The 26552-nt window shown below is 28.0% G+C and overlaps 2 protein-coding genes across 4 annotated transcripts in view; one reads left to right on the top strand and one right to left on the bottom strand.

The window, feature by feature from the left end:
• Nucleotides 1-404: 404 nt before the first annotated feature.
• Nucleotides 405-1971, bottom strand: LOC103580681 (transcription initiation factor TFIID subunit 12). Its single transcript, XM_014440610.2, has 4 exons — nt 1577-1971; nt 1332-1477; nt 1080-1272; nt 405-631 (listed from the first exon to the last, which is right to left on the bottom strand). The coding sequence occupies exons 2-4, from the start codon at nt 1449-1451 to the stop codon at nt 504-506; spliced, it is 441 nt and encodes a 146-aa protein (XP_014296096.1). The 5' UTR covers nt 1452-1477; nt 1577-1971; the 3' UTR covers nt 405-503.
• A 1283-nt stretch (nt 1972-3254) lies between these two features.
• LOC103580680 (phosphatidylinositol 3-kinase regulatory subunit alpha) overlaps nt 3255-26552 on the top strand; it is a 52101-nt gene continuing 28803 nt past the window's right edge. Inside the window, exons 1-6 of one of the 3 annotated variants that reach the window (XM_014440539.2) lie at nt 3255-3493; nt 4817-5275; nt 5371-5555; nt 5637-5750; nt 5880-5963; nt 7165-7212. In XM_014440539.2, coding sequence (XP_014296025.1) covers nt 5666-5750; nt 5880-5963; nt 7165-7212 — 217 coding nt within the window. In that variant the 5' untranslated portion in view covers nt 3255-3493; nt 4817-5275; nt 5371-5555; nt 5637-5665. Of the gene's footprint in view, nt 3494-4816; nt 5556-5636; nt 5751-5879; nt 5964-7164; nt 7213-26552 lie in introns of all 3 variants that reach the window. The other 2 variants (XM_053737168.1, XM_053737167.1) reach the window with 2 other exon arrangements.

Genomic DNA, 26552 nt, shown 5'->3' with positions numbered 1-26552 from the left:
TCAATTCTTATGATCTAGATAAATCTAAATTTTGTTAAAAATTAATCTAAAAGTATAAAAGATTTAAAAAGACTAAAAATAATATCTTTTACGACCAAAAATATCGAGCCTATGAAGTTATTGAACATAAAAAAATACATAAAAGATAAAATAATTGAATTAAAATTTAATTAAAAAGTGCCGTGAGTTAATCTGAAGGCCTCATTGCAAATAAATTATATTTTACAATCACTATATTTGTCTATCAACTTAGACTAGTAATAAATAAATAAAATAATAATTGATATATTTTGAATTTATAAAATAGGTGCTAAAATTTTTACTATAAACGCTTATGTAATTAGAGCAACTTTGATAAAATAAAAAATTTAAAAAACACTGAAATTTACATTACAATTAATATATTCGTTTAATTTTTTCATATCAATAAATAATAAAAAAATTACTGCTTATTTTTAAGAACTTTACAGAAAAAAAACATACTTTAAAATTTATAATTAGAATTAATATTTTTTTATAGATTTTCTTATAAGAGCTAGACGTTGTTTGTGAGCTTCTGTTATTGTTGCACGTTTAAATGGTCTCACTTCATCCGTACCGAATCCTGGGATCCACATATTCCAGTTCCTCTCTAAAATTCATAATTTATTATTAATAACAATTACAATTATCAAGTATTATTTTTTTTAAACATACAAATCCAATGTAATATTAAATATGCAGAAAAAAACACTTATGGCACTACATATTTTTTAAAACGTCAAGGTAGTTCAATTCTCATTTACACAGACACTTTGTTTTGTCTACACATAGACTGCCTCGACGTTTTAAAAATACTTATCAGCGACATTTTTGTTCAAACAGATCAGAAACTATAAATTAAAAACAATCAATTTTACAGGAACGTAACAATGGAGTTTTTTTTTTGCCGATCACTGCGCTGACCCACATAAATAAGTTGTATTTAAATATTTATATGGAAGTGATTGCTTTGAAACTGAATAATTGGCATATGATTCGATCAGTAACTGCAGTAGACTTTAGAAAAGAAAATATTTGAAATGTAATAAATAGTTTACCCAAATGAAGTTGAACATCTTTGACTTCAACTGTGTTAGCATGCCGATGTTTTGCTAGTAGGCATGCAGCATTGACCGTCGTTTCTACAAAATCATCAGCAAGTTGAAGTAACATTTCTTCAACCTCTTCTTCCAATTGTTCTGTTGGATCAACTTCGCGTACTAAATCTTGTAATTTAGATTTAGTCAAGAACTAAAAATAATCATCGATTAATTCACTATTTCATAAATTTTTATTTATTGACAACTTACTTGAGGTATATCATTAGTTGAAGGTTGATTGTTTTTGTTTGCTGAATTATTTGATAAAACTGAATCTTGATTTTGTGGCTGGCTTTGTGGTTGATCGAAATGATTGTTCGTTTCAGACATTTTATTTTATAACAATTATCTAAACACTGCAATTCATTCAAATAATTAATTACGGAATTTTAAATTTCATGTCTGCTACATTCACACTCATTATAAGTAAAATAATAAACATTTTTTATTCATACCTTAGAAAAATCTATATTACTTATAAAAACTAAAACTTTAATAAATATTGTATTTGATTATTTATGTAATTAATATTTTATTTGTAATTATAAAGGTGATTTAATATTTTGAGGTTAGCAATAATAAATGTTTGGTTGGTCAACACAACACGGCAGTGTCTATCGACACGATTCACGCTACGACCCGTGATGGCAAGACAAACTGCGAGTCAGGTTACAGACACGGGGTTAAATTTTCTGGAGCCCTTAAATTTAATAAAAGACAGGAAACAATTTTCCAAATGAATAATTTTTCCCGTGACTATAACATATCCCTAGATTCTCCGTAGATTTAAGGTTTTTTTTAATTAAAATAATTTCTTACGTTAAATTACACTATTATTTGCAATAAATTTATGAACAGGGCATTTTCAATTTTAATTATGGTAATGTATGAGTTGCAGCGCCATATATGATGTATATAATAAAGTTTTGGCGGTTATTTAAAATATATTGCTCAATTAATACACATACATGTCAATGAAAACATCCGATATAATTTTGTAGTTTTGATCAATAAGTTATTTGTAAGCAAAATAAAAATTTCCAGATCTACACAAAAATATTTTTGAAGGTTTTGTTTATAAACATTTCAGTTGTTTATTTCGAATATATAAATTTATTCTATTATTTGCAATTTTCAGTATAATAGATATTATGAGAGTGTAACAGACATGAGACAAATTTGAATTCCAAATAAACAAATTAAACAATAAAGAATATAAAAACAAAAAAGTTGCACATACTCATTTTCAAATTCTATAAATGCCCATTTTTTTCGATTTCTATTAAATTTACTTATTTAAAACTTTCTAAAATTGGTAATTGTCAGCTACATTAACACTCATCAGATATCAGTATTAATTCTCAAATTAGTTATTTAAATACAAATGCTTTTTAGAAAATGGATTGAGATAAATATTTTAAATACTTTAATATTTTTTACAAATTTGTCTATGGTATCTAGTATTACCTCCCCCTCAGCCACTTATAATACTGCGCAGTTTTAATGCGCAGAAATGATTTTTCTCCGTTGCCTGTTGCATCAGAAACAGAAACTTCAGAATCGTTCTATACATTACGTCGTTAACACTAAGCTCGCGTTTTTAGAATCATATTTAAATAATAATAATAATTATTTTCATCTCAAATACTAGTTACAAGCATCATTAATCAATAACTCATAATTATAATAAATAGTTATAATTAAATTCACAGAAATATCTAAAAATATCGAATTTTAAATTTCGACATTTCATATTTCGATCACTCGAGCTCCAAATTTTGATTTCTTTTTTAAATAAATTTCCTAGTATCAGATAATTTATTATAAAAATCAATAGCTTGTAATTAATAAACAAGATTAAAATAAATTTCATTAAATAATTAAAATTTTAAATTTTAAAACAAAAGAAATTCGGGAGTTTTCAATTAACGATAATTGAAATTTCTTAAAATAATCGGGCGGAAGTGAGTTTTATTTATAAAATTAAGTGTCAGTTAAAACAAAATGTTTTTAAAGTAGTAAAAATTTCAAAGTGCCGGTGTAAGAAAATGGCGGTAAAATTCAAAAACAAACTTGTGGCGCCACCAGTTGTCGCTTCTTACGAAATAAAAGAACGAGTGTTAAAAAAACAATGAAAATGTACAGTCTGTGTAGATTTCAGTAACAATGGACTAAAAATGCAGCCAGTGACTCCTGCTGCCTTCCATCCATGGGTTATAAGTTGTCGTCGTGTTGTGATTAAGGTAAACAATAATTATTATCACTGGAAACATTGAGTTTACATAATTATTAATTAAAGCAACAAATACTTAATCCAAGAAATAAGTGTGCCTTTGTATATGTTTATAAACGGATTAAGTGCTCCAACAAAAGTAAGGATACCATTTTTTTTATACTTGCATTTTTTATTTTATCATCTAGACTTTTCTTTTGTCGTTTCGGTTGCAATTTATATATTAATACTTCGCAACTCTCATAAGATTTTATTTCTTTTCATTTTTTATCAAAGCGTAATTATTTTATTTGTACGTTTACTGCAATAACGAAATGTTCGTTTGTTGGAGCAATTTTTCTATATATATATGTATATATAGATATATATATATACATATATATAATTTTTTTTAAGCTACTAAAGACGTGGTACTTAACGTAGCATCCGCCGCCATGTGACGGAAATCAATTTCCGTGCAAATTATGATACGAAAATATATTCATGATTATTTATTTTATATAATTAACACTTAGTAATATATATGTTTTAATTAATTTATTGATAATTACTCTGGTACGTCTGTTTAAATTCAAAATAAACCACTAACTTTTTTTCTCATGATTTTTTTGTCAATTAAATTTAAAATTTTTCCAACTTTATTAATTGAATAATATTTTTTTTTATCTCACTAAATAATAAAACAAGCATTTGAAATGTCAACAATAATTAAATTATTTTTAATTAATTTATTACCCGAAAATAAAAATAACTTTATGCAAAGTAGTGAGTAATTTTAAATTAAATTGATGTAAACTATTTTTTGTTAGTTTGCACTCGAGTCATGGAAAAATTAGAAATCATAATTTTAAAAAATTGATAATTAAAACTTGTTAAACTAATTTATATCATTAACAGATATTATTTCTAATTAATAATAAATTTAATGAGTGTTATTGTAGCAGACAGACAAATTTAAAATTACAAATAAATAGAGTAAATAATTGAAAACATGATATTTTAAAAAAATGCACTTATTAATTTTTAAATTTTGTAAATGCTCATTTTTAAAAAATGTTATTTTATTAATTATTTACACTATTTATTAATAATTATAATAATAATAATAATTGTAAATTTGTCGGTCTCTCATTAATCTTATCGGTTTTAAAAATTTATTTCTATTTTTATAAATTTTACCAAAAAAAAAAAATCATCAATTAAAAATATCTTTTAATTAATGATTGAATTATGTTGATTATAAAGTAATTAATCTATATAATAAGACATAATTATAAATAGAATTACCGTTTTAAAAATATAATTTGTTTAATGCATGATATAAAAATTTTATCTAATTTTTTTTTATCATTTATCATTATCGATTTAATTTTTTATCATTTTATTATTATTATTATTTTTATAATGAAAGTAATTGAATACTATTGTTATGTGATAAATAAAAAGTATTTTTTACTTACAGGACTATAGTCATGCTCAATCTGTGATGTGAATTGAATGAACAAATTTAAAAAGAGAAAACAAACTAAACTAAAAAAAAAACTAAACAATATCACTCGCAAACACTCAAAATTGTATGGATACAATAAGAAATTTTTAAACGAATAAAATATTAATACATATGATAATATCACACGACGACTTGATAAATGTCTGAAGGGATTTTTACATGGGAGAAAAGCGTGAAAAAATAAAATTAAAAAACGGGAATTTTTCGTAAATGCTTTTAAAAATGAATGCTATTTAATGCATTACAAATAATGATAAATAAGTAAGAGCTATTGCTCAGAATAAAATAACTCTAATGATTTATATAAAGACTGAGCATATTTCATCAATGAATTACAATGAAATAATAGTAATAATAACGATTATTTGATAAAGTATGTTAATGATCTTCCAATACGATATATTATTAATAGTAAATATTAAATTAATTAAATGAGTAATTAAAAAAAAATATCTGCAAGATTGTATAAATTTAATAGTTGATTTTGTTGTTTTATTTTTACAAAGTTATGGATATACTTTTGTGACTAAAGGATGCATGAAATACGGATTTCGTTAAATATATACCCAGGAACATCTTCCTGAGACGAAATTTCAAAGGTTTTTTTTAAATAAAAAAAAAACTTTTTTATTTTTATCTTGCGAGATAAAAGTCACGTTGACGGGGTGATAAATCCGAGCTTTTGTACCCGGTAAATTTTAATTAATTGACTTTCTTTAATTTTTTTAATTAGTATTTATTCTTAATAATAATTATTACCTTTTGTTTACAGATAATAGAGGTACATAAGAGCAGTTCCTAATGCTGAAAGGAAATATTTTATCTCATCTCGATACTCATACCGAAGAAGAGTCATCTTATGTTACACTTAGCAATGGCCCTTATGGTAAATTATTTATATTTTTAATTTATTATCAGCATTAGTATTTATTTTTATTAGTGGCAATAAATTTAAATATTTATGCCGGTTGATATTTGTACAATAAAATTAATAGTTAATATATTATTTTTATAGTTGGACCCTCGAGTTCGGAGACTGATAAATTTAGACATAATCTTGTCGATGTTTACTTCGTGACGCCTATATTATGTGTGCAATGTAAGTATTATATATTATTATCTACATGGAACCCGGAAGTTTATTTTCTCTAGACGTTTTAGAGACTTATTTTTTAAATAGTTTTTTTTTTTTTTTTTTAAACACTAGACATATAAAAATATTTTTATCCTAATAAATTATATCCAGAGAATATTTTAAAGGCTAATGAAGTTTAAATTTTATTACAATTTTTGTAAAAATAATTTATAAGTTTCTTCATTCGCTAATATAATTTACGTATTTTTATTCAGCCATAAAAATTCACTAGAATTTTTTTTTAAAGGGGATTTTAGTCTAGAGGGCCAAATTTTAGGTGCTTTTCAAAATGCTATAAATTAAAAACGGTAAAGATTTTTACCATCAGGTTTTTTATCAGGTTTTTATTTATGTTTAAAGAATACAAAAAAATTTAGTAAAAAAAAAGTTAAAATTCAAAAAAATACAGGCCTGCAAAGTCGAGACTCAAAAAAAAAAAAAAGCTGCACCTTGGTTGACACGATTTTACCTTCCTTGATGATGTGAAAACAAAAATCTTTGTTATTTTTTGAAGAGTATAGATGTATTTTTCGTTTGAAGAGAGCGATTTGCAAAAAAAATTGTTTCGCAAAATGGTGGCCATGTAACAAAAAAAAAAGTAATTTTTTTTCCCTCCATTTTTTTTTGAAAACTCTAGACTAGAATACCCCCTTATGTCCTTAAAATAGTAGTATAGTAATCTCATATTTCTGATTAATTCTAATCTAACTTTTTTTTTAATTTTTATTTTGTTATCTAGATTTTTCAAAGACACTGTCATATTTTTTATTTACTCAAAATTCTATCCATATAATAATTTTTACAATTTTATAAAAAAATTAATAAATTCACTTTTCATTCTGGGTACGGTCAGATCCGAATGTCACTTTTATTTTTTAAATTTTGAATTTATTATGATCCTGAAGTTAGCAGACAATTAACAATTTTTGAATTTTTTTTCACCAAATCAATTGCAAAAAAAAAAAAAAGAAACTAAAAATATGCACATGTAGAAAATTTTAAAAACTATAGGTGCTTTTATTTGAAATATTTTTTTTTATAATTTGAAAAAAATTATTAAACGTCAACTAAATTCAGTATCAACTTTTTAAAAATTCAAAAAATTCCCTTTCTCATGTATTCAATGAAAATAAAAAATTAATTAATAATGAAATTAATTGTACAGGTGAAGATTACATTTGGGGTACAGGGAAAGTCGGCGTTAAGTGTAGCGGTGAGTAACACATTATTAAATAAATATATATATTTTATAAAATAATATTAAACAATAACGATTGTGTCGATCCAGCTGTTATTATGATAAATAATCTCAACAAAGTGTACAAAGATAATCACAAGGACACAAGTTCAGTGATCTTTAGTGTGTTGGCTATTGTTTGACAACGATTATTATTAGCATTAAATAATCCACCACATTTATAACATACACAATACACTGCATACAGATAATGTGCATCCTATATTTATAGTATACACCACCCGTATAATAATTATAATATATATATATACCGCGTATAAGTCAGAGGCTTCTGCAATCGGTTGGCCCGATTATTAGGAATAAATTTACTACTGCTGTAGCATTTCTGATAAGTTAAATTTTTTTTTAATATGCAATGTGTTGAGTCTCAGTCCATCAGTTGTGCTAAGAATTTACTACATTTTTCAAGCACGTGTCTTTACATACATGTATTTATGTAACGCAATCACGATTACGTCTTAGCTCAAACAATAATTATAATAATATATCTTGGTAATATATCTCACGTTTTGCGGTAAATTTAAGTGGAATATCTTGATTGTTGATTATTCGGCTCGCTTAGTTGCATCAAATTTTATTAAACAAGTAATTACAGCATCATTTCTACTCAATTCAAAGTCTTGGTACATTCTACCTATACAGATAAACTAGTGTAGTATAGATCTGGGCTTAACTTGTTACTCTATTGCATTCTTACTTTACTTGGCGTCCTTTGTTATATGTGTGTCGACGTGATATTGCTTGAGATACGTCTGAACGTCGTATATCTCGACACGTGTATCTCATTCGTGCCAGATGTCGAGTCATTTCGGTGCTCCCTTATTTTTTTTTTTTTCCTGGTCTTGGGTTCTTATTATTATTATTATTATTATTATATATTTTTTTTTTTTGTTATTTTTATTCGGTCGTTTTTTGCAGAATGGGGAATCGTGAGAGACATTGAACGCGTCATGAAACTTACATTCTTATCACACAATGCGAAAAAGATCACACTCATATCGTTTTTCACTACATCGTATACAACTTTAATAACATGTACTCCATTTTATCCAAGTGCTTGGTAATTTGTTGGATATAAAACTTTTTTTGGTATTAGTTCGGACGTTTTTTTTATTACAAGACGTCGTGTGTGTCTATTTACCCAGCACCCAGCTTATTTTAGATTCCTTATGTCATTCTTCATTTTTATTTATCTTTTTTTATTTTTCATCCTTCTTTATACAACATTTGACGTTTATCACATAAGCCAGTGGTTAGATATATTTTTGGATATCTAAATTGATATACCCAACTCGGTTACTTGTCAGGCTGCCAATTTCGCAGAGGCTTTGCATTCCTCTATTATCCAAACAGAGATTAAATAGTGTTATAAGCGAAAATTAAAAAAAAACATTTAATTTATAAAAATTTCACAAACTATTTCGCTTAGATAATTTTAAAATCCATTATTTTATAATGAATTTTTTTTTTTCATTGTTTACAGTTTAAAATATTTTTACACCCAATAAAAAATCATTTGAGCGTAATGTTTAAGTATGTAATAAAAATACCATTAGTCTAACTAAAAGTATAATAAAACAATTAGTAAATTAATTAACACGTTATTCGCATAATATAATAAGCGTATACATATAGTTTTAAAGATTTTTTAGTGTTAATGCATTTATTATAGTTGTATATAAGAGAATACATCGTGTATAAATATGTATATAAATTAAAAAGAAAAAGGAAAAAAGTTTTCAACTCCTTGATGCGTGGCGCCTTGATACCGATGTATGTGTATGCAACAAACGATGTGATATCAAGTGATGTGTATTCTCTTGTGTTCGTCAGCCAATTCCCGGGTGTGTTTCGCTCGCGAATCGTCGAGGCGGCGACACCGTAGCATAGTAACACGCGTGTACAGGCGTATACTCGTTGGTGCTTCTGCTGTTGCTGTTACTGATGCAGGCGACGAGTTGTGTGTGTGTTCATATAAATGTGCATGTGCATGTACATGCAATAGCACTACTGTGCTTTCCTCTTCATCATCGGCGACCTCACGACTGCTCCTCAAAACTCCTGCATCAATTCACTCATCTAAAAAGCATTCTCAAGAGCTAGACCACCAGTTTCTTCTTTCAACTTGATCCTCTCCTCTTGTACCTCGACTCAGGGCTCTATATACTACACTCTCAACTCTACTCTTTACTTTTGCTCATCGGTAACCTGGTCTCTACGCGTTCTTCCCCGTTTTATTCCTCTCACTCTTTCATCTGCTTCCCTCTTTACGTCTTTATCCCCGCGGCCACTCACTCCTTCGTTCGCTCGGTCGTAGTCGCTGGTTCTCCCCCTCATTCCCCCTTCACCCCTTTGCCCACCTACACACCTTCTACCGCTGCTTGGCCTCATCGTCATCGTACGATCCAGAAACGCCTCGGGTCACCGCAGCGGTCGAATGCAATTTCAAAAAGCCACGTCTCTTAGTCCGGCTGTAAGCCTCTACTTGCTGATTTTTTTTTCCTTTATTTTTATTTTTATTTTCTTACATCAGGATAACTATGAAAATTTTCTCGTTATCTTCTTCATTCTTCCCTCAGGCCTTTTGGGTCATTAGATACGATGAGGGAAAATGTTTTAGAGATAAAGTTGGCTCATCGAATCAATGGTTTTATCGTAAATCGTCTACGCTATTACCTACCCCAAAAATTCTAACAGTTTTTCATGATAGCCTGCACGTGTGTACGATCTACTTTAACTTAACCTTTATATTTTTTTTTTGTACACACACACATAAGTGAAATGTCTATAATATAATATATTACTCATTCTATACGGATATATTATCGACACGATCTTGGCACACTGGCGATCAATAATTGCTTCCTGATTATAATTCGTCACGTATGAATAGGTCACAAGGTGATTCAAGGTCGAATTGAAATGGACTACTTGATTTATATTTATTTTTTTCTTTGTACGCAACACACTCATCAGTATATATTTTAACGCCTACGAATTTAAAACTATGTAATTTTTTTAACCCATGTTTATTTTTTATTTAAATTTTTTAAATTTTTTGGCTCGAGACAACGCATAGGTTTACTTGATTAACGATTATGCACTTTAATATTTATATCTTTTTCTTCTTCTTCTTTTTTCATATATATTTTTTCAAAAAGCTTTTTAAATCAGACGATTATTTGTAAGTGGATCTACGGCCTTAACAACCTAAAGTCTGACAGTAAAAATTGTACATACGTGTAATTTTAGTCTTTTATTTTCACACTTCTTTGTCTACATATTTCGTGTATGTGTATATTTATTAGCGGAATTATAATTCCATGGGTAATTTAATGCCGAAATAACCAATCGCAGCCTCGAAATTACTCGTACATGACAATTTCAATTCTGATTTTATATTTTTTTTATTTTTTACTTGTATTGCCCCTGGTGGTATTGCGAGCATACGAAATTTCGTATACACTTTGTAAAATTATTGCCGTGAGTGAGGCGTCCCGACGCCCATGTCTCGTTAATCTCTTTTCAAAAGGCTTTCAAGGGGAAAATTCTTTGCTCAGCATCGAGCCAACTCATCTTATAAATTTTTTTATTTTATTTTTTCTCATTACTTATTATTATTTTATTTCTTTTTATCATCACGTTTATTTATTTATTTACTTATTTTTATTTTACTTTAAATACTCTCTTAGACTATCTCATTCTCTCATATATTTTATTAATACAACCGCAGTTTAAAGTGACTTGCGATACGTTAAGCTTTGTCGCGATTAAAATTGTTATCAGTAACAGTCTGGCACTTTGGATAAGAGACAAAGTTTGATAGACGTGAGAAAAGTTTATGTGAATAAAATAAATTATTAAAAAAAAAAAAAAAAAAGGTAGACAGTTTCTTTTCACACTTATTATCAGTATAATCAACCGATTGTTATCGGTCTCCAAAAAAAATGAGTCGATATCGGCTTGAATTTTAATAATAAAAAAAAAAACGTTTTGATAAAATTCTGAAATGGAGATAATGATAGACGTGAATGAGTGAAGATGATATAATCTACTAGAATTTTAAGTTTTTTTTTATTATTAAACTTTACGGTTATTATTAAAGAAGGGAATAATATTCGGCGATGAGATAGAGCACGGGATGGTACTAAGAGTGAGTTGTAAGAGTGAAGGGTACTAAGAAACAATCGAATAGGGTCGAAAATCCTCTTGTTGCTACGTGAAATCAAAAGAGCTAACTTGCTGTACTATGAACTCCTCTCTTCTTTCTCTTCATCCCACCTCATCTCACCCCCTTTTATATATATATATATATATATATATATATGTATTCACACTAATCTTGGGTTGCCTCGCTTTCCTAGTCGTATATAACTCCCCTGACTTGTTCTTCTTTCTCCAGGAAATTATACCACTTCCGTTTTTCCAATCTCCGTGTGCCCCGTCGACAAGGATCCATCTCCATCGTCATGTCGTATATCTCACGGCGATCTTGCACGATCTTTCGATTTGCTATTCCATTTCCGTTGACGCGACTTTGCTTGATTCGTTCAAAATTTCTCTCTCATTCTTTCTCATTCTCCTTCGTTCCCTCATTCTTTTCAACCCCCGTCTACTAAATCGATAACCAAATAGCTAGTAAGTTAACTGGATTCAAACTAAATTCTTAAAGTAAATTTTGGGTAAATTTCCCTACACTTACACTCTTCACGTTACTTTACTTCAGACACAGATATATATTTTTTTTTTTTTTATTACAACAATACGTTTCTTTCTTATCAAATAGCAATGCTAACCAAACGTAATAAACTAGATTCGATTTATTTTTATATTGTTTCAATTTCTCTTCATCCGGAATACGTGAATAGTTTCTTCATAAGTGTTTTATTTATAAGAGTTGCTATTTTTATTAACACAGTTCGTATTAAATTTTTATTTATAGTTTAGTAATTGGTATTTTTTTACCCCCTTATATAAACTCGATTAAATTATCAATACACAATTAATTAAATTAATTCCTTAAGCTCGAGCTTCAGGTCGCTCCAGTCTACAACTCTATCAGTAATAGATATTCAAACCTCTGTTATTAGATTACGATAAATAAGTTAATTAAAAATTTTAAAACTTAATCTGCTTTTATTGTTTGTAATTTGTCAATTATGAGCAATACTCAGTTATCTACACAGACAAAAAGGATTTCATGTCACAAAAAATTTTTTCATTATGAATTAAAAAGGAAAATTTTCTATGATAGTAAATGTAACAGACATACGACAATTTTTTTAATTACATATAAAAAAATTAAATAATTAAAATAATAAAATTTCAAAAAAATGCATGTACTTATTTTTGAATTTTCTACACATGCATTTTTTTATTTTTATTTTATAAACATTTAAATTTATTATTTCAAAGTTTTAAAAATTTTCAGATGTCCGTTTACTTTAATGAGTGTGAATGTAGCAGACAGACAAATTTAAAATTATTCATAAATAGAGTAAGTAATTAACAAAATTAAATTTTTAAAAAATGCGCATTTCAAAAATTAAAAAATTAATAAGTGCATTTTTTACAAATATTTTTTTTTTATTTACTTATAATTTTAAATTTGGCCGATGTCTATTACATTCACACTCATTAACTTTACTATCATAAATTTTCTTGGAGCAAAAAAAACTCTTTTACGTCAATAATTTTTTTCTAGTCCTAAAAAAATTTATATTTTCATTCCATAATAAAAAATTTTTCTTCCTCCAAAAAATCCTCTTCTTCTGTGTAAAATATTTTACAATTAAAAGTAAATTAACTATCGATAGATCGAAAAATTCTACATAATCCACTAACTTGAATTTAAAAAAATTTATATTTATATTTTTACTGCAATATAAGCAAACGTTTGTGTGTAAATTCAGTCTTGTAGACTATTTTAATTTATAATTTACAAAAGTATAGCGTTGTCGTAATTTTTTTTTTTTTTTTTTTTACGTGCTTATATTGTAAGAATACAAGTACATATATACTATTCCCAGACAAGTGACACGTGACATTATGTATCGTAAAGAGAGAGAATGACATGTATGACTAGTGTATACGAGTTATGTACAACACAGTGGGTAAGGTAATGTAAGGAGTAGGCAAATTTTGAGACTACACACTACACGATATATTAGTGAGTATAGTCTCTTTATCGTAAAAGGCGTGTATTTTCAGTCTGTCCCTCTTTTCTATACCATTATATATATCCATATTCTTCTTTTCTTATTTTTTTTTTCCTCCTTCTCGCTTCAATATACACTACAGACTACACTACTATTGTCGTGTTGTTCACGGACTTTCGTGTCTACCGCGCTCGTGGCAATTACCATGTCACGATGGCATCATACCTCCTCTCACACCCACCCACCCCCTGGTTGCACCCAAGCTAGTTCTGCACGATGACGGTGTATATACTGCACGCCCGGAATTACATGGTCTAGCAGGTACATAGCATATATGTGCATCAAATAACCAGACCTACACCTCTATATCCCTCTCTCAACAATCCACTCCACTCTATATATACATATATGTATATTATTTCATGTATAATGACGCGTGGGGAAATTTCTTTTTTTTCCCTACTATTTATTTTTTTCGCTATTAATGTTAATGCCGATTGAGATAAAGGGTAAATACGGGTATAAAAAATATTTATTCTATATGAGTGTAAAGTATCTTGAGATTTAGTAGTAATGAGTTTACAGTAATTGCATATGGTGAATTATCGTTAAGTTTCTCTGATGTTTTTTAAAATTTTTATATATTATTTTTTTCCCGTGTGGTATTATTGCATCGTTTGTGCGGACTCTACTCGTATAGTTGGGGTCCTGGGCTCTTGCAATACAACGCGTAATGGCCTGCACGTATTATATATACCAGGTCCGTAGCCTTTGGCCTTAATCGATTGAATTAAATCCATCGACCTCGAGAGTACCTCCCTCGCACTCTTGCGCACATATTTATACGTATCTATATATAAAATGCGTACTTGTAACTATATACTACTTATTGCTAAATGTGTATGTGTGTATACATATATTTAGAAATATACATGCATGTATATATATCTGCATACACACAATGACCAGCTTCATCCACGTCCAACTTTCTCTCTTCATCTGCATCTTCTCCACGTCCTTTTTCATGCCATTTTGATTCTCTTTTCCTTGCTATATCTACTGAGTTGAATGATACTTGCAAGTTTCATACTCATTTATATTTATATATCTATATAATGTACTCAGTTCTTGCTTGCCTTACATACAATATATTTTTAGATTCATTTTTATTGGCCATACGTATGGGTCACTGAGAATTTATATTCAATTTTACTATACTATTATTAAATCTCTTCTTTTTTTTATATATAAAAATATACAGCAATAATAAATTATTAACTTAAAAAAAACTTCAAACAAATATTTATTCTATTTGCAAAAAAAGAATTTAATTGAGCTTAGTACTTATTGAATATTCAAATGCCGAGTTGTAAACATATGTCAATACCTTCGTACACACCACGTACTCATTTTTTAACCGTTGACATAGCTAGCAATTTCAAATTGTCCCTCATAATTTATTACCGTTTTTTCCTTTACGTAAAGACTAATTGTAATGTATAATAATAGTTTGTAACACTTAATAATAATAATAATAATAATAATAATGATAAAAGTTGATAAAAGTTTACAGTTTGCCTTAAATATTTATCGAATTTTATGTCAAGCTTGTGTGGATAATAATATATTTTTTTTTTAAAATAATGAATAAGTTCTTTTTAACGGATATTGAACATTTGTTACTTGATGGAAATTTATTGAGTAAAATATTAAAATGTATAGACACAGTTTTGATTAATCTTACAATTAGTTTAATTAGAGATGTGCAAATAGTTCAGACTTATGAATTATTCGAATCGAATTATTGGTAATTTTTCTAATAATTCTAAAACTCACGAATTATCCGAAAATTTATGATCCTAAAGTTAGTAGACAATCAAAAATTTTTGGATTTTTTTTTTCAACAAACCAATTACAGAAAAAAAAATATGCATATGTAGCAAATTAAAAAAACTATAGGTGCAATTTTTTCAAATATTTGTTTTTTGTTATTTATTATTTTTAAAGAAAGTCACAAAATTATTAGACTTTGGCTATTTACGATTAATTACAAAATTATCTTTTGAACGATTTAAAATTGTAATAAATTTTTGAATAATTCAAATTATTGTCAGAGGTAAATAGAGCTTAGACACAAATATTTTCGGTTACTTTAAAAACTAAGCTTTCAATTAAATAAAAATTGAATATTTGAAAGCTGGCCTAAATTTTCTTAATTCGAATCAGGCAATTTAAAAATTTATAAATAAATGAAAAACTTGAAAAATTTAAAAATTGACGAATAATTTGAAAAGTTACGAATAATCCGGAAATTCGAATTATTCGATTCGAATTCGATTCGCACACCCTAAGTTTAATATTTAAATAAAAAAAAAAATTTATGAAGTTGGTGAGTTAATAAAAACTTTATTTGACACTTGAAATTACAGAGTCTTATTTATTTACAATTAATGACGTAAATTTGAAGTTTAAAAAAACAATTTGATAGCAGTTAAGATTTATCGATTGCCATGAATGAAGTTATCTCTTCTTTTATGGCCGTTAACAAGTTGAAGTTGAAGTTTAAATTAAAGTTGAGGCATAAAAAAAATTAAAAACCAGTTTTTTAACATCAGATAATATCTGAACGTGTTTTTAAGTGGTATTAAATTAACAAGTGTAAAATGATTTTTTTGCGTTTGTTTAAGCTCGAATATCTAAAAACAAATTTTTTTATAACCAGATATTATCTTATGATTTCTTCTCTTCAATAAATATGCCGTGTAATTCTTGACATCATCAATCTATTGAAACTTCAATATTGTACATTTTTTTTTTTTTTTTTTTTTTATTAATATTAAGTATATACATTTTTGATTTTATCATAATTATATTCTTCATGACGTCTGTTTGTTAAAAACTAAAAAATCATTTAAAATTTTTAAAAATAATATTTCAATATAAAAATTTTTTTTCATTTATAAATACAAAAAATTTTTTATTGTTTTCTACATCCGCTATAAAAAATATTTTTATACTTTAAAAAATTTTTTTTACATTCGTTTTAAATTTATAAATTATTACGATCATTTTTTTAAATTTTATTTATACATTATATTGAATCTAAATTATGTATAACTTTTTACGAAGCTTATTATAGTAAAAAGTAGATGCTGACTAGTGTCCTATTCACTAAAAAAGTTTTCTAAGACAAGAGAAAGCTCCTAAACTCGGACTGTACCAAAAGTTGGCCATCTGAGTATTTTCTTATCTTTTAAGTAATACGTAATTTCCAAACTGTATGCGATGGATCATAATAAAAATTACTTCCCTAGAATTATTATACTCCATTTTTGGTTAAAAAACACAGTTAGCCGAAAGTAGGAGTCAAATGGCCGACTTCAGACGGGTTTCTAGATTTTTTTATCACGTAAAAGCTTGAAACACAAAATAAAAAAGTAGAGATTGATGCATTGTACTATAGTCTAGCAATCACAGATTTATTTTTTAAAAAATTGCCATTTGTTCAGGAGAAAAGCGTAGACAATACTCCCATTTATTGCCTAAGTGCAATACAGAAAGTACCGTTCAGCCATTCGAGTGCAAGAGAGCGAACAAACGAACTGTTCTTTTTCATTTTAGATTTTTTACTATAATTTTCTTCAGATAGATATTTTTTGGAACTTGCACTTCTACATAAATTTAACATTTTTTATCGAACTTAGACAGAAAAAAAAATTCCCGACTGAAAGTAAATATATATATGACAATTTATACCCACATATAATCATATATAGTCATATATGGCAATGTATAGAATTACTGGAAAACTATACATGCCCATATGCGGCTATATATGTTTTAGTCACGTCATATATGGCCATATATAATTTCCGTGAGGAAAAAAAGTAAATGGTGTACTCTGATATATATACATAAGCTATATATAAGTATACATGGTCATATATAGCTATATCTAGACATATATGATACATATTTGGTCATACATTACCTACTTATGATTTTTTTTTCCCGGGTATTTTTTTTAAAAAAAATTTTTTTGAAGACGTCTATTTTCTCGGAAAAAATAGAAATCCTCTCTGGCCAAGACAAGTTTTTTTGGCTCAAGAAAATCTTGACTTGGTTCCCGAAGTCGTTTGTCTTAAAAAATATTTTCTTTACTCGAGATAAATTTTTTTTCTGTGTACATAAATAGAAATTTTACAGAAATTTATTCAGAGATAAATTTAAAATTTATTCGATCAATGATAACTTGATACACTGAACTATACATTTTATTTCATGATTCGGGTTTTATTTTAAAACTGACAGTATAATTTTATTAAAATGGCCGACTTTTGGCGCATTCACTCAACACATAAACTTATGACCAATAATCGACATTATCGATAGTATCAAAGTAAATTAAACTTTTCCGTAAATTACTAAGTGAAGAAATTTATTTTAAAATTCATAAATCCTCTTAATTACAATCTTCTTCAATAAGTATATGTTTTACATATTTATTGTATTTTATCTACTGCAACATAAATTCAAAGTATCAATAAAAAAATTAATAACACTCGTGATGTTTCGCGTTCAAGAGATGCATGAAAAAATAAATTTAAAAAAACTAAAATCAGTCGATGGAAAAAAAGTTACGTGTTAAAAAAAAAACTAGCATTTATTTAAAGTTATAGCTTAAAAAAATACAGCAGTAATATATTTATATAATGAAAGTTAAAGTGAGCAGTGGCGCGTATCCAAGGATTGCATCTAAATAAATTAAAAATTTTCCATCAAGTAATAATTGTAAGAAAACTTTTAAATAAATGAATAGATTAACAATAAAATAAATAATTAATAATATTAATAAAAGAAGAGTTCGTTAACATTTATCAAAGGGAAACTATACACACAAGTTTATAACTAAAATATTAAAACTCTTGACGCATATGCACATACGTCCAGCATACCAACTGCCACTGCCAAGTACACGCGCGCGCTGAGTTTACGTTGGGTGAATTTAAAAAGCATTAACGCTCTGTGTATTGTGTATGCACTCGAGATTCATCAGATTCACGTGCATTTGTATATGGCGCAAGCCACCAGCCTCATATGCTGTTACGAATCACCTATACTACCTTGTAAAAAAAATTTATCCGTCGGTTACATCGTTATATACCGTATAACTGTTTAAATAATTAGCATTCATTAAATAATGTAACATTAAATTAAATATTAATGATTTAAATTAATTATTAATCATTTATTTCCATTTCATTTTTTTCGACATAAATACCGTACCCCGTTAAATACATTATTATTTTTTTTTTTTTTTTTTTTCGTACAACTGTAACGATGTCAACTTTATACTCACGCGATCCCGCGGGTAAGATTTATCATGTTGCATCCTTAATCGTCACGCTAGAATTGCTTTTCAAGGTCAAGGTCGGCTGTTTAAATACCTGTATCTTAATTTATATATATGTGTATTTATTTATATATATAGCAGCGCGAATGGGTTATTCATATCAAATGTAACATTTATTATTATTATTGTAATAATAACGAGCAACCTGCAGTCACTACGTGACTGAGAGTATTACTACAAAATTTATAAAAAGTGATTTGAATTTAACTGTTTATTAAAATCTGTACTCTAAATTACTTCTAGAATCTTTTGTTTATTTCTATTATCATTGAAATTTAATGAGACAAATCTCACCATTAACTCGCAAACTTATTGATTACGATGATTGTATAATCATGGGATTCTTGAAAAAAATCTACATGGTCAAAATTTTTTTTGTTAGTCGTCTAATATATTTTTTTTCACTGATACCAAATTAAATCTGGTTAATTTTTATTATCATAGAAGACATGGCATAGACTAAATTTTTCTTATTTTCTCTTAATTATATATATAATAGTTATATATATTCAATGATAATCAGTAACAGAATAATTAAAATATTAATTTATTTAAAGAAAATAAATACGATCGTCTTTTTTCCCGCGTAATTTAAATGTAATTCGAATGATATAAATTTATTTATCTCGAGACTTGGCAATCAAAAAGAGTTCAAACAATGAAAAGACACAAATTCAAATCGAGATCTTTTTAACAATACCAAATTTAACAACATTAACTTATTCTATCATATTAACTGTATTAAAATTCAATTAAATAATTAAAAAAAAATACTTACAGTTGATATCAATTAGGAGTTAAACAAAATTTGTTTAATAAATTTCAGTAAAATCTTCATATCATTTTTAAAATTTGAATTTTCGAATTCTGTAGACTAAAATTTATTTTATAAATTTCGTTTACCTCCCAATTGATATCAACTGTAAGTAATTCTTTTAAAATTCTGTATCTCGGAGAAATTACTTCTACGTTGTCCTTTTTTCAATTAAAGTTTCAATTTTTTTTTTAATTAATTAATCAAATTTTGATACACTTATGATAGTTGAAAGTCATTGAGAATTTTTTAAAAGCAGGGAGGGGGACTGTCTGAAAATGGCCTTAATAATATAGATAATAAATAATTAGAGTAATCTACTAATCGACATATTTATATTTTCACATATCACATCTAAGTGATATTGTAGCTTACAATGCGTATATAAGTAAAATGCATGAACCGAGACGAAAAACGACGCATTGCCGCTGGTATAATTTAGAGAGATCGAAAACTTTTTTTTATTATATATATATATATATATATATATATATATATATATATATATATATATATATATATATATATATATATATATATATATATATATATATATATATATATATATATATATATATATGTATATATATACGTTTTTCGAGGACAATGGTAAATGTATAAGTCAGTGTAGGTGTGAATCTCAACGCATATATTCTTATACATATTTGTGGTATGCCGTACGTTCACGCAACACATCTATATATACTTTAAAATAAGAAGGGATAAAGAACGACAATGATGTGAATTAATTTTCTTTTTACAATGGATAAAAAAAAAATGCTGAGAAAAATTTTAAATAGATGGTATAATTTTTTTTGTGTTTATTAATTTAAAAAAAAAAAAAAAAAATTCTTATTATCATTGTTGTTATTTTAATTTTTTATATTTAATCAATTATTAATTATCAGTTATTAATTTTTAAACTGTGATTATTTACTTAATATTAAATACATTATTCATATTTTTAGTTCTTTATTTTTTAGTAACATTTTATAATGAATAGAAATAATCTGTAACCGATTATTAACATTAATTTATCATTCATGTATATATTAAAACGACAGCAATGAATAATTTTTATTCAAGGATGAACTTGTAATGTACTTCCTACTGATTAACGTATATAAAATTGTCTTTATAAGATCGATTGGATATTTTTTTATGTTTTTTTTTTTATCAAGCCAACAAAAAAATTTATCTTTACTTTTTTTATTCCTTTTATTGAATAAGATATTAACGTATAAAAGATTTTATTCTCTACTTCTCTTTTTCATATTTATCGGCAAACAATAAAAATAGTCATTGTAATTTGATCTCGATCGGTGATTTTTTTTACGCGGTTCGGTTTTTTAAAAATAAAAATTAATTATTATCGATTACATTAAGTCGTGATAATAAAAATTAACGAGTTCAAGAAAATATTAAGTAATGGAATGTTATATAACTATTCAGCATAATACTGTTAGCAAACGCTATTAATATCTATGACATTTTCTTATAATAAACATTATGTTTTAAATGATAAAATATAATTAATTTTAATCAAGCATACAAGACTAAGTCTTAAGCTAAATATATATCCGATTATCTAATTATATTTATAAAAATATACAACTACTCATGTGTAACAAATTAGTACAGTAGTAAACTCGTCCGTCCGATGGCTTATAAATCGCTTATCAGATTATACAAGTTTATTTAATATTCAAACAATTTAACACTTTCATTATTCAATCACCAATTAAATCATTTTACATGTTCAAAATTTTGAGTAATTATTAAAATATAATAAAATAAAATAATTTAGATAAAGTTGTCATTCTATGAAATTTAGTATCGTGTATTGTCGACATATATTGGAGCGTATATTTGCAACACACTTCGATTGTAAATCATGCATTTTACAAAGTTCATATCTGCGTTGGTGGCGCATGCGTTTTGCGAATTTTAGTAGCCGTTAAACTGTCGTATCCCATCACGTAACGTAAACGCGGTCGATTGTAAATTCTCACTGAACATCTATTCGCATCTATATATACGTACATTTATTTACATGTAAATATAAATTTTTAAAATGTAGAAGCTAAACAATAATTCTTCCTCTCGTACTTTTGTCTCGATCGTGCTTCTGATTATCGCCTATGGCTGTTTGACGGGAATTATACTCGACTGCACTTGGGTATAGTGACCTCTCTTCCTATTTAATAAACCCCATTGTCTTTTTTTCCTGTGTGTACCAAATTAAAAAAAAAAAAATTTCGCATTTTTAAGTAGACAAAAAGTAATAAAAAAAAATTAATGATTATTGTCATGGTGGCCACATTTCTGGGAAATCTGAAAATGTATGAGAATTATGCAGATACTGGAAAAATTAGAGAAAAGTCAGAGAATTTCGTCATAGAGCTGGAAAAATTTTTATTTTCTTTTTTTTTTGACTGAAAAAATAAATTTTTTTTCTGTCAAAACTGTTCAAAAAATGGCGCGGCGCGATGCGATTGTAATACCGTTTTGAAAAAAAAAATTAGTAGAAATTGATTCCAATAGCGAAAAAATGAAGCAGTTAGATTTTAAAAGGCTGTTAGAACAAAAAAGTCTTAGTCGAAACTAATTGTCGGGATCTTCAAGCTATTAACATCTATATTGACAAGTTAAAAGCCAAAAACATTAAAAGTATACCCACGTATTGAACTAATAAGTTTCACTACATTTATTATTCGCGTACTTGATTAATATTTTATTAATATTCTATAAAACGTTCTTGTGTATGAAATTTATTCCAGTGAAAATGAAAAATTTTTTTACATTTTATTATAGAGTAAGTTATATAAAAACATAGATCTAAAATAAAAAATAAAAAATTATTCATTTAATAATTAAAAAAACGTATGAACATTGACAAATAATAAAATAAAGTTTCATTTAACGACAACGATTGATTATTCATTGAACTGACTTTTAGCATTTTATTTTGAATTAAATAAATATTTCCAATGACTTAATATTACTACATATGGTCAGGGAATTTTTTAATTATTTGACTGAAATATCTGGAAAAGTCAGGGAATTTCAGTTTCAAAAATCTGTGGCCATCGTGAATTGTTTATAGCTGAATGGTACTTGCGATTACATAAGTCCCCATATCCATATCGTAGTGGACAGGGTATTGTTGTCAGATGGTCGCGAATCGAATTTAAAAGTTTAAACTTAACTGAACGAAACGATACGAGAGTTTTAGTGTACAATTGTGCATTGTTGTGTGTAGGTATGTTTGCATGAATATATATGTATGTACATATGTGTAAATGTATATAAATATATATATATATATATATATATATATATATATATATATATATGTATATATATATGTTAAATGTAATGTAACGATAGGACGAGCTGAGTGACTGTACAAACGGTACGATCGACGGATCGAAATCGTTTTCAGTGGATAGAGGAGGTAAAGGAGGAGCAGGGGGTGGCGGTGGGTGTGGAGGAGAATGCACACGAGTGAGTTGAGCCACGGAGACTCACGTTCTTCTCTCGTCCAAGTAAAGTATCGATCGAGCGGCGAACGAGAGCGCGGAAGGCGAGAAACTGTGAGAGTGAGTGAGCGAATGAACGAATGAGCAAGTGAACAAGCGAGAGAATAAGAGAGTGAGAGAAAGGGGAGAATGAGAAAAGATCGAGTGAGTGAGTGAGTGAATAAGGGAGATGTTGTAAAGTTGGAGTGAGAGGAAGACCAGTTTCATTCTGATGTCTCGCCGGGCTCGTCTCCATAGAAATTAGCCCCGGGTGCGTTTCCGCGAACTCACCTCACCTATTCCCGGGGATATGCACGCCGTACACATGAACGGCCAAAAGAGAGAGGATATATTTATTTCATCCAATAAAATATATGTATAATTCCCGAGATGTCGGTACATATGTAACCAGAGGTCATACAAGTAAATGGTGTAAATCTTCCTCTCTTTCTTTCACTACGACCGCGGAACGTTGATATATTTTCGGGGTAAATTTCACTCATCAAAATGCTGCTCCATATATACGCGATATGCTCCTGTGAATTTCTACTCACGGTAAATAGCCAACCGGTAGCTAGTAGAGAATTGCTGTTACGTACTGGAGCTGTTACTACTAGAGTGTAGTACCGTGGACTCATCAGCGCAGCACACGGTGCGTAGAAATTTATAATTTACGGTCGTGCTGACAAAGACCCGCGGTTCGATATAGTAAATTGTCGCGATTAACGGAAGATGTTTAGACTCGTCTGCCAACTAAAGCGAGAAAAAGATAACTCGTCTCTTGTTTTATCATTTTTTATTTTTACCACAAATGTTAATTCCCCCCTTTCTCTCTTAGACCATTATTTTCGTTATTCCTACATCCGCATACATATACATATATCATCGAGTCATTAATCATAGCCATTTTTCCTCGATATTTAAACCCATTTATAAATTTTGCAATATCCCAATTCTATTTCAGCTATACGAGTTTGAATTTTTACAATAGCTCTGTGTGTCAGTTTTAGTGATATTTCATGCCAAAAATGTCTTTTCCTTTTTTTTTTAATAACTCATACATAACGTTCGGTCAGGGTTCGATCTCCATCCATAACAGATCCCCGGCACATTTATGTATATGTATATATAATATATAGTGAAGCCTTCCAAATTCTCTCGTTTTATTATTATTATTATTTTTTTGTATTATTCGTATTCTTCAAACTCTCTTTTATTTTGCACGTGAGTGCGTACAGACTTGATGAGACTCGACATTCGTGCAGATCGACCGAGTGGCGACCGGGTCGGCAATCGAGCGAAAAACCACCAGCAGCGGGTCGTGTCTCTCCTCATGCTGGTGATGTCGCACATGCGCGAATCCCCTTAGTTTCATCAGGCAACACACACACACTCATGTACACACACGCACACATGCATATATACATATATACACACAGATGGATAGGTATATCCATATCTATAGATATCTACAATATAAAGGTATACATACATGGTACTCGTTGTACTTCGGGTATGTTCGGCTAGTAATCGTGAACACTCGGTTTTTAAGGAAGGAGGTCGAGTATATGGCCGGAAACGTCCGAGCCCTGTTCGACCGAACCAGGTCCGTAACTACTTAACTACCAGGGGTAGCTTAGCTGTTTGTAGCTCCAAAAAAATATGCTTAAATCGATTCAATTCTCAATTCCCCTGTGTTACTGAGTGTCACACTATACTTTCATATAATATATATCCATAACAGACTAAAAATTTTTAATTCCTTCGTCTAATTGATGATTCATTTCATCCGCAGCACTTAAATAAAATCTATTATTGTCTATTGTCTTATTATTTAACGTCTACATCTGATTTATTAATTTATCGAGATTTACATCGATCAATAGATCGTTTCTTCAATTTTTATTATTAATATTATTATTATTATTATTGTTACTGTTATTTTTAGATCCAATTATACTGTACTATTCTTTATCAGAGATCTGCAAAGTAATGAGTCTTTATCTGACATTAATATAACCTTGGCTTAATAATTTTTTATGTTGGGATGCACGTGTTGGTTTTTTTTATTTAGGCATATTTTATTATATTATTTTATATTGCGCTGCATTACATTACAAATAGCTCGTTTGGTAATCGTGAAATCGGCTCCTGTTTCACATCTTCAACCATGACCCTCCAGAAAGTTGCTTTTCACTTTCATACTCTCGTATCAGCCTGTTTCTATTATATTCTTTTCAGTGTTACATACTTATGTATACATTTTTATATGTGTGTGAATTTTTATATACACGTACAAGTAAATCGCCACATATTGCTTGAGAGAACAATATGTGTGTGATATAGTATACACAGGGTATGCTCATGTGTGTGTTCATAGTCGTAATGTGAGGTTTGGCATTTATAATCGGAGCGGAAACGAGATGATGATAATGCCTATGTAACATAGATTATTTGAGTGACAGATTTATTGTCAAATGCACTTTAATGATTTCAGTTTTTCGATTTTATTAATATAATAATCGTAATTATTAATTATTACAATAATAAATATACAAATGAAAAGATAAATTTAAAATTATAAATAAATAGAGTAAATACTTAAAAAAACAATATTTATAAAAAATGCACTTATTAATTTTGAAATTTTTTAAATGCCCATTTTTTTAAAATTTCATTTTATTAATTATTTACTCGATTTATTTAAAATTAAAAATTAGTCTGATGTCTGCTACATTAACACTCATAAATAAAATAAATTTTTTTTCGATTTATCGATGAGACTGAGACTTAATAAATAAATAAATAAAACTAAAAAAAAGTAAAATTTATCATTTGTCAGGATGCTCAGAAGTTTGTACAAATCGTTATTCCGACTCGCTATTTGACTTCCCGTTCAACAATGACATCCTCTCTTTTTTATATATATATTTTTATTTTATTTTTCTCTATACCATTTCCTCAATGAAACTACTGTACCGCGTCTATAGAAAATTAAGGGCCGAAAAAATAAGAAAAGTAGTACTGCAAAAAAAAAAAAAGTAAATCCCGTATGAGTACAAGCTGAGAATAAACTAGGGGATGGAAATTTCCTAAAAGTAATAAAAATTTTTTCTCTCAGTATTACAACTGGTGCTGGCGAAATGAGAACAGGGTTCCGAGAATTTAATCGCACAGCGCTGTCTGACAAAAGGCCACGAGTTTAACCGAACACTCGCGAAATCAATCGACATGTGTGTGCATGTGTATTTTGTATGTATGGATGTATACTTTCATGAGTGTGTTAGTGTGTAACTTGGGTAGAAACGCTCGCGGTTTTAGGGAGAGAAGTTACAGCACAAACTATGGCTATTAACTGAACACCGTGGACCGGCCGGTCAGCTGTAAGC

Source organism: Microplitis demolitor, chromosome 3 (genome assembly GCF_026212275.2).
Source record: "Microplitis demolitor isolate Queensland-Clemson2020A chromosome 3, iyMicDemo2.1a, whole genome shotgun sequence".
NCBI lineage: Eukaryota > Metazoa > Arthropoda > Insecta > Hymenoptera > Braconidae > Microplitis > Microplitis demolitor.
This window is presented reverse-complemented; position numbering and strand designations above follow the sequence as displayed.